We start from the raw sequence: 9,131 nt of genomic DNA on the forward strand, positions 1-9,131 counted from the left end.
TAAAATAATTACGTAATATTTATGTTTAAAAATAATGTGTAATAATAAGACTGCTTTTATGAAATAAATAGTTTTATTTTGAACCCCAGTATGAATGCGGCTTTAGTCTGCAGTTGCACTGATGAGTCACTATTTTCTTAACGCGAATAGACTATAGGTAGCGCATAATTATTTTTTACTTTTTAGTTGTCGTTTCAAGCAGCGTTTTTTTCGGGCGTTTTTATTTTTATTTTTGCTGGCGTTTTTTAAGTCGGGGTTTTTTTAATTTAATATTCTTAATTGTCGATTAGAGACACGTTGTAGCTTTCTATTAATAAAATAATTTTGAAAATCTGCCTCAAAATTTAAACTTATTTTTATTCTGCGGAAAGTTTTTAAAGCAGTCTTATGTCAATCAGGGATAAAAGAATAATAATAAAATTAAACTATTGATAAAAGAATTATTTAAATTAGCTCAATAGTTTCAGAGATTACCCCCAACAAACAAAATTGAGATATTTTCCTATTCTTTATATTTCTCTAGTCTTTGCCCTAGTGCACCTCTGCATTACTTTAGGCCCATCTATGCCAATTTTCACACTGTAGCATGCTGAACGGTTGTGTTGCTCTGAAGATGAGCTCTGGTTGAGTTCGAAACGCGTCAGTGTAAAGTGGTGGTGATGATAGATGGATTTGTGTGATTTGTGTGAGTTCTTACAGGTTGGAGGTGGAGGAGCAGCATTAACACACATTGCAAGGGCACAAAAGTAGCTATCATAAAGGTCGCGGGTGAGCAAAGTAATTGTGTCAGCTCGTTGAACGTACATGTGAAATTTCTTATCTATGCTATCAGCCCTGGAGGAGTTCCGTCATCAGCAGACGACCCTGGCTGCAGCATCAGGCTGTGTATATCATATAAACGCATTGTCATTGAAATTTATTAATCATGTAAAGTCTCTTTTGCGTGTGTCATCAACTTTTGAGGAGTTCCCTTCTACGGGGGCGATCCTCACCAGGATGAGCAGGATGTCAATGCTAAATAATTGTTACCAGATTTACATCAGTTTGCCAAATCTCCAGTCCCCAGTTTTAATGGTTTTGCTTATGCGTTTTCTGATTCAGTTGGTATATAAAATCCTTTTTATTCATTTTATTTCGTGGGATATTCGGAAAATCTTTGAAACAGTTTTTACCTATTAGTATTATCTACCTGCATGCCAAATTTGAAGTCTCTAATATTTATAATTACGAAGTTGGGGCCACTTTGAAGCGAAAATTTGTATTCCTTATCCCATGGGAAATATGGTCATTAATTAAAAGTGAAAATAAAAATCCCATGTATTCACTATCCCGTGGGAATTTCGTAAAATCCTGAAAGGGGTTTTTAGCTGTTAGTATTACCTACTTGCATGCCAAATTTGAAGTTTCTAATAATTATAGTTACTGAAATAGGGCCATTTCGAAGTGAAAATATAAATCCCATTTATTCCCTATCCCGTGGAAATTTCAAAAAATCCTTTCTTAGTGCGCGTCTACACCTATTAAGGAACATATATTCCAAATTTCAAGTTTCTAGACCCAGCGGTTTGGGCGTTGATCTATGTCAGTCAGTCAGTTTCTTCTTTTATATATATAAGATATAGATTTGGATTCGCCACACCATATTATTTGCTGCCACTGATCAGCAGTAGGTACAGTTTAAGTGATCGAGAGCTAATTTCAATATATTTTTTTCTGTATTGCTGTGAGTAATGGTTTTTCTTTAGCTGTATAAAAATCATAACCATATTCAGAACTCTTTTGCAAGTATCGACCGATACATCTTTCTTAATCATATCACGCCACTTCACTGTAAGTTTTGCTGCCTGGGCACGACGGTTTTTCTTGATAATTTTTTTCAAGACCCCATTTTTAGCTGCACTCTTAATACGAGGGCGGCCCGGTCTCTTCAATTAAAAAGCTGTGCCGTTCTTTCCATAATTCTGGATGATTGACTGGATAGTAGACCTATTCAGGTGTACGTCTTGGGTGATTTGGTAAATAAATTTTCCACTATTACTACTAGAAATTTTAAGTTTTCGCATTTCTTCAGCAATGGATTTTCCACGACCCATATTGATCAAAATAATTAATGAAACTAACGAATACTTACTTAGAACATGTCTTTTTATACCCTGTTACGTCTTTAATGTCAAATAATATAGATTTTTAATTTGAATCATATTTATTTTGCTATATAAAAAAAAATAACAAATAGTTAACGCTAGCCGTAGACAAACTATTTTGCATCAAATAAGGACTAGACGAACTGTTTTGCGTGATCATTCGTAAAGGAATATATCCAGAATATCTATAATTTTAAAATATACATTATTTTATTAGAATTAACGTCGTTTTGATGGAGTATTATACAATATAAATTGTTTATAGCTTCTGTAAAACAACAAATTGATATTTTATTAGATAGGCTTCAAAATGTATGACTAGACGAAATCTTTTGCATTGGGGCTCGTAGAACTCGAATTGAAATGAAAAAATAAAAAGTTCAAAATAATTTACTTTTGTTCTCTAAAAATTTCAGCAAGTTGAAACGAGAAACGGCTTTATAAACGTTGGTGAACTGCAGGGAGCTGTACATTTTCGGATTGTCAAATATGAGCGAATCAAGTTCCTTGTCATTGCTTTGAAGGATTCTATTGAGATTTATGCTTGGGCACCAAAACCGTATCACAAATTTATGGCTTTCAAAAACTTTGGAGACCTCCAACATAGGTATGAATGCGTTATGCGGATTTTTAGTGTTTCCAATAATAAAGCAATAGTTTACTATATCTTCTGCACGCTGTTTTCAGGCCTCTTCTCGTCGATCTCACTATTGAAGAAGGCACAAGACTGAAAGTTATTTATGGGTCTGCTGATGGGTTCCATGCTGTGGATCTGGACACTGCCACAGTCTATGACATTTATATTCCAAAGCATGTGAGTCTTCGTACTATTGCAATTATATTTATTAATGCATCAGCTAATAAAAAAAAGTATTTTCATAATCAACATGTATACACTTCCGTAATTTGGCCACCAGAATAATCCAAACTATCATTGGCCGGCCGGTAAAAGCCAGTTTGGTCAATTATTGTAATCATTCAACAAGACATGCTCACTTGATTTCGACCAACTACTCCTGTGACATATAAGTTTAAAATGTACTCTTTTCAGATACAGGGGGCAATAGTACCTCATTGCATTGTTCCGTTACCGAACTCTAATGGTGTACAACTGTTGTTGTGCTACGATAACGAAGGCGTGTATGTCAACACTTATGGACGCGTTAGCAAAAATATTGTTCTTCAGGTCAGTACATTTAGAAAATTTATGACAGTTCTTGTTATATTATATACCTCTACTACAAATAATACAATATTTTTCTTTATTACAGTGGGGCGAAATGCCGACATCGGTAGCCTACATTGGTACAGGGCAAATCATGGGATGGGGCAATAAAGCTATTGAAATTCGTTCAGTGGAAAGTGGCCATCTTGATGGAGTTTTTATGCATAAGAAAGCACAGCGACTCAAATTTTTGTGTGAGCGCAATGACAAGGTATTCTTCTCTTCCGCCAAAGGTGGCTCTTCATGTCAGATATATTTTATGACACTTAACAAACCTGGAATGGCCAACTGGTAGTTGTAAAAGATGTATCGACATATTCGGCGTGTCTGTAGTTTAACAGGCAGTCTAGAAAAACATTCAAATGAAGTGGATACTACTGTAGCATAGTCAACGTTATGAAAGCAACAAAGCGCGCTTGTTGGCTGTTTGGATCTTAGAGACTTGATCAATTTTATTGACCAGAATAATCTTTCAACACTAAGTACAAAAGTCGTCATTCATATGCCAATCTTTTTTGTGATGAAGTTAAAATGTATGGGGATACTCATAAGTAACTTTTAGATTGTACAAGTTGGTGGATATATCCATCTTTGGTGTTGAAAAGTTCAAACCAATGCTTTTCTGTATCCAAGTGCTCAAAAGACAATCCCTAAACACAAACGATCAAGTATAAAAAGGCCCCTATCTTTTATTAATTGTGGCATTTTGTACTGAATATTGTAATTTCAATACAAGCTACTAAGAAATATTTAATATCAAGCAGTAACCTATAGGATAAATGTTTTGATATTGATAATTATAGTAAGCTAATATTGCTTAGATTTTTATTAAGTTGCAATGTATAATTTCTAAAAGAAAGTGTAATTCAAATCAAAGTATCACTATTATGCCATATTATATTGTTTGTAATGTTAAGTCAGTTGGGTGATAATACAAATATTAATTGGTTATTATAATTTTAACAAAGAACAATGCCATTTTGACCGATAATGAAGATAATAATAGTAATGGATTTCAATTGAAAAGTCACGAAATAAGTTAATTGTAAATTATTCTAAAGAAATAATGTTTAAATCAACAACTTACATTTTAGTCAACTCACTTTGTATCATATATTATCACACCAAGCTTTACAATTTTATTAATGGAAATCCTAAAATTTGATACTATTTATTATTTATTTGCTATGTACTATATAATTTACATGTATAAAGGTAACTGTGCATATTGAAAATTATATATTTGATGACTTTTTATTTGATTATACCTTAGCCCAATAAAATACCAAAAGAAAATTTTTGTTTTTAGAAATAATTTCACAGTATTACTAAGCACAAATGGCATCACAATAAAATTTAAATAAATAAAGTGAATTTAAATTATGTTTAGCCAAATAATCCCCTAAATTAAAAAAAAGATCTACCAGGTCAACTTTTTATTCTGAACAATTACATCAACATTGACATTTAACAGGTTGAGACAATCAACACAAATAGTGTTTTATCAAAGTAACTAAATCAGACCAGAGTTTGACATAGCTAAAGTTTCTTTTTGAGACATTGGCACTAGCATCATTCCAGGGACTGTGGGTTGCATTTCTAAGTCACGCAGGTTATTTACTTTAACTTTAAGATCACTTCGTAGTTTATTGATGTCTATATTAAGCTGCTTTTGATCATCTTCTAATAGTTTTTTTGCAACTTCCTTGTCATGTTTAATAAGAATGGGACCGACAGTTAGCCAGCATTTATTACTAAGTGGCTTAGTGAGTTCACGGAGTGCTTCTCTGTTTTGATTTCTTCTTTTATCAAGGATAATTATTTCATGTCTATCAGCCAATATTTCTTCTGCTAATTTTTCCACAGACACTAGATATTTGAAAACTTTTTCTTGATCATCCATGCTCCTGTTACGTTTTTGATAGTATATTTATTTCACAAAGACTGCTTTGACGTGCGATACTCTGACGGGAACCTAAAATAAATAAGTAGACTAAACGAATTTGTTGAACTTTAACTGCAGTTATTGAATCATTGGGTGACACTATTTACCGGACGTACAGTACAATAGACATGATATTTTGTGACACGCCCATAGAAAAACTTGTCAGTTTGAAGTTTGACACCAGTTTGTATGGGCGTGTACACGAAATAACGGGTCGGTATTATCCGTGCCGCCGGTAAATAGTGTCACCCGAATGAATAATTGAATGGTCACATTTCGATGAAGTGAACACTGGACCCATTTTAAAACAAATAACAATTGCCTATGTATGGTCTATTTCTGAAACCTAGATAAATACTAAAATTAATGACAGTCTGAAATGTCAAATATAAAAATAATGTGGCCAGCATAAAACGAACAGTGCTGCTCTGTGATTTCGGTTTCCGATATAATTTAAAATATTCGGTAAAACATATATTTTATGATAGCAAAAATAACATTAAAGCATTCAATATTCTACTTTCTATTTTGAAAACATAAATGCACTTTTGAGATAAAGTGATAAAATCTAAGCATCGCAGGGCTACTACGAAACTCGAAGTTCGTGCCGTACCGTCTCTCTCGCCCTCGTATTAATAAGTATAAGTGTCAGAGGGACCGCACGACACGAACTTCGAGTTTCGGGTTTCGTAGTAGCCCTGCAGGTAAGAATACAGTGTTTATCACTTAGTGCCAAAGTAAAAAATCATAACACAGAGGGGCTACTACAAAACTGGAAAAGCGAAGTTTGTATCGCACCGTCCCTTTCACATGCGTATTTAAATGAGATAAGCGTCAGCGGTGACGGATTCAGCCAAAAATACTATAGGGGAGGCAAAACGTACAAGAAATATAAAATGGTTCGATGAAGAATATATGCAAGCACTTAAAAAACGGAATGAAATGCGGCTTAGATATCTATAAAGCGACAGTTGAAGAAACGAAGAACTTTATAGGACTGAGAGAAACAAATGTAGGAAATTAGCGAGGCGCAAAAAAAAGGAGGCAGAAAGGGAGCGATTTAAGAGAATGGAAGACCTGAGGGCACGTCATTTTACACGCCCCTTTTATAGGGAAATAAACAGCATTCGTAAGGGATACCAACCCAGACCAACGCATGCCAAGACAAGTCAGGGAGTCTACTCACGGAAAAGGCAGACGTGCTTAGGAGATGGCGGGAACACTTTAACGAACTCCTAAACATATCAAATGCAGCAACAAATAAAGAACCCTTCTTCTTCGACATTGAGGAACGGCTAGAACTAGAACCGACCACGCGATGGAAGTCTAGCCATTCGTAGTCTGAAAAACAACAAGGCGCCAGGGCTTGATAATATCACCTCAGAGCTACTCAAAAGAGGAGGAAGCGATATCGTGGAGAGAATGCACGGACTCGTTACTCTGATATGGGAGGAAGAAATAATCCCCGAGGAATGAAATTCAGGTACTATTGTACCTATATTCAAGAAAGGAAACAAGAGTATCTGTAGAAATTACAGAGGTATTAGAGTCCTCTCAGCGGCTTATAAAGTTTTGTCAGGAGTCATTTATAGCAGGCTCTGTGGTTATGCTGAGGAGATACTGGGAGAGTACCAATGCGGATTTCGACCTAATCGCTCTACTGTGGACCAGATTCACTTTCTGCGGCAAACACTGGAAAAGGCATATGAATACAACATCAACTTTTACCATATGCTTGTGGATTTCAAGCAGGCATTTGACAGTGTGAACCGTACGCAAATACTCTCCAGCATGCTACATTTAGGCGTGCCTAGCAAATTGGTTAGGCTTGTCGAAGCAACGTTAAAGCACTCCAAAGCTGTTGTAGGAATACAGAATGACCTGTCCGAGCCTTTTGAAATTCGTTCCGGAGTGAAAAAAGGAGACGCACTAAGTATCGTGTATAGTCTTCAATCTGGCACTTGAGGCTGCCCTAAATTGAATATCAATGGTCTGATTGACTACAACACCACTCAACTGTCTGCGTATGCTGATGATATTGTCATTACCAGCAGGTCAAGATACAGGATGGCCGACCACTGTCTAACACTAGAGACCGAAGCCGCTACTTTTGGACTACGTGTGAATGCATCCAAGACTTGCAACAGCTAGACAGCCTGGACAGCCACAAAACTTTAACATCGGCAATCAAACCATAAGCGGCGTGAGTAGCTTCAAGTATCTAGGAGTAACAATTACCTCCCAGAATAGATCTGACGAGGAGATTAAGGCACATATAGTTGCTGGGTACAATTACGCATGTGCCAAACCCCTAAGTTCTAAGCTGCTTAGTGTCAAATCGAAACTCACCATCTATCACACCATCATCAGGCCTGTTGTGACTTACGCCTGCGAAACTTGGACCTTAACCCAGAGAGACGAACTGAAGCTTGCCGTATTCGAAAGGAGTGTTGAGAAAAATCTATGGTCCCGTGAAAGAGTGTGATAGTATCTATCGTCAACGCTTGAACCATGAACTGGATGCACTTATCGGGCACCAGAACATCGTCAGGTTTTTGTTAATCGCAGCGACTGAGGTGGGCGGCTCACCTTGAAAAAACGCCGGACACAAGGGCCGTAAAAGTAATAACAAAGTGAACGCTGCAACAAAAGAGACAAGAGAGGCAGGCCTAAAAAGCGTTGGAGTGACTGTGTGGAAGAAGATTTTAGGAGGATGGGAAAGTTTACCAGCTGGAAGAAGGTTGCCAGGCACCGTGACAACTGAAGGAAAATTGTGGAGGAGGCCAAGACCCACAGAGGGTTGTAGCGCCAGCGTAAGAAGAAGCGTCAGCGGGATGGCAACATACGAAGTTCGAGTTTTGCATTTCGTAGTATAGGGCCAGCAGGGCTACTACGAAACTCGGAAGTTCGTGTCGTGCGATCCCTCTGACACTTATACTATTTAATACGAGAGCGAGAAAGACGATACGATACGAACTTCGATTTACGAATTTCGTAGTAGCCCTACAGATATCACACAACGTCATTCATGTTTTTCGTATTCGATCGATATTCGTTACTTTACTCATATTTATTGTGATCGGATGTGTTCAGTGCGTTTTCTCGTGTTATGGTATGTGTTTTTATGGTAAGCATTGAGGGGGATCGTACTTAGAGTGAAATTGAAACTTAAATATCAACACCTATAAAAAGTAGAAATATCTCCAAAACGGTCGCATTTTTATTAGACCTATTTTACCTTTTCTAGAATGTCCTAAGTGCCCTACATGTTAGTACGTTACGGTTTCGTTCATATCTTAATTATTTTATACATACAAAATCTTTCGGTGATAACCGGTTGCGGCACATCACTATTTATGAGACGCAAAAAACAGGTAACACATGAAAGTGTCGAAGTCCGAACCTGTCGATTTACTCGAGTTCATAGTTGGCGTGAAAATGTCGTTTCGCTGGAGCGAGGAAACCACTTTAATACTCGACTGTAATGCGAATGATTTTTAGGCAGTAGCGAATAGTTTAGCTACTAAATTACTCGCTACTAGACTAAAATACTAGCCTAGTCCGAACAAGCCTTTAGCGCCAAACCGGTTTCGAGTCAACGGTGCCTAATGGAATTTGAACGCTCGTGTAACATAATAAGTTTCAATTTCGCGTGAGTCGTAAGAGTACGGAACGATTTATACCTAAACTTGACTTTTGTTCGAGAGAGCTTTCTGTACGGTAGTACTATTATGTTACATTTTCACATTTTCACGCTTGGCCAGATTGGGGAAGCTCCTCAGAGGAAGTTATAAAGTAGACATTGACAACCCTAAGC

At 36.7% G+C, this 9,131-nt stretch overlaps 2 protein-coding genes across 15 annotated transcripts in view; one reads left to right on the plus strand and one right to left on the minus strand.

Moving 5' to 3' along the window:
* The window catches only part of msn (serine/threonine-protein kinase msn), a 44,053-nt gene extending 39,427 nt beyond the window's left edge, over window positions 1-4,626 (plus strand). For 5 of the 8 annotated variants that reach the window (XM_074087717.1, XM_074087737.1, XM_074087745.1 and 2 more), the window contains 4 exons: window positions 2,561-2,751; window positions 2,832-2,958; window positions 3,196-3,330; window positions 3,416-4,626. In XM_074087717.1, the coding sequence (XP_073943818.1) occupies window positions 2,561-2,751; window positions 2,832-2,958; window positions 3,196-3,330; window positions 3,416-3,664 (702 nt within the window). In that variant the 3' untranslated portion in view covers window positions 3,665-4,626. The remainder of the gene's footprint in view (window positions 1-2,560; window positions 2,752-2,831; window positions 2,959-3,195; window positions 3,331-3,415) is intronic. The other 3 variants (XM_074087721.1, XM_074087770.1, XM_074087761.1) reach the window with 1 other exon arrangement.
* A 164-nt stretch (window positions 4,627-4,790) lies between these two features.
* Window positions 4,791-5,703, minus strand: Pdrg1 (Pdrg1 prefoldin-like subunit). 7 transcript variants are annotated; one of them, XM_074087903.1, is made up of 2 exons: window positions 5,588-5,703; window positions 4,791-5,344 (listed from the first exon to the last, which is right to left on the minus strand). In XM_074087903.1, the coding sequence occupies exon 2, from the start codon at window positions 5,270-5,272 to the stop codon at window positions 4,883-4,885; it is 390 nt and encodes a 129-aa protein (XP_073944004.1). In that variant the 5' UTR covers window positions 5,273-5,344; window positions 5,588-5,703; the 3' UTR covers window positions 4,791-4,882. The 7 variants fall into 7 exon arrangements, with proteins under 7 accessions (XP_073944004.1, XP_073943981.1, XP_073943989.1 ...); XM_074087880.1 differs by having other exon boundaries at window positions 4,791-5,362; XM_074087888.1 differs by having other exon boundaries at window positions 5,564-5,703.
* Between the last annotated feature and the right edge of the window lie 3,428 nt (window positions 5,704-9,131).

This window comes from Choristoneura fumiferana, chromosome Z, assembly GCF_025370935.1.
Source record: "Choristoneura fumiferana chromosome Z, NRCan_CFum_1, whole genome shotgun sequence".
Lineage (NCBI taxonomy): Eukaryota > Metazoa > Arthropoda > Insecta > Lepidoptera > Tortricidae > Choristoneura > Choristoneura fumiferana.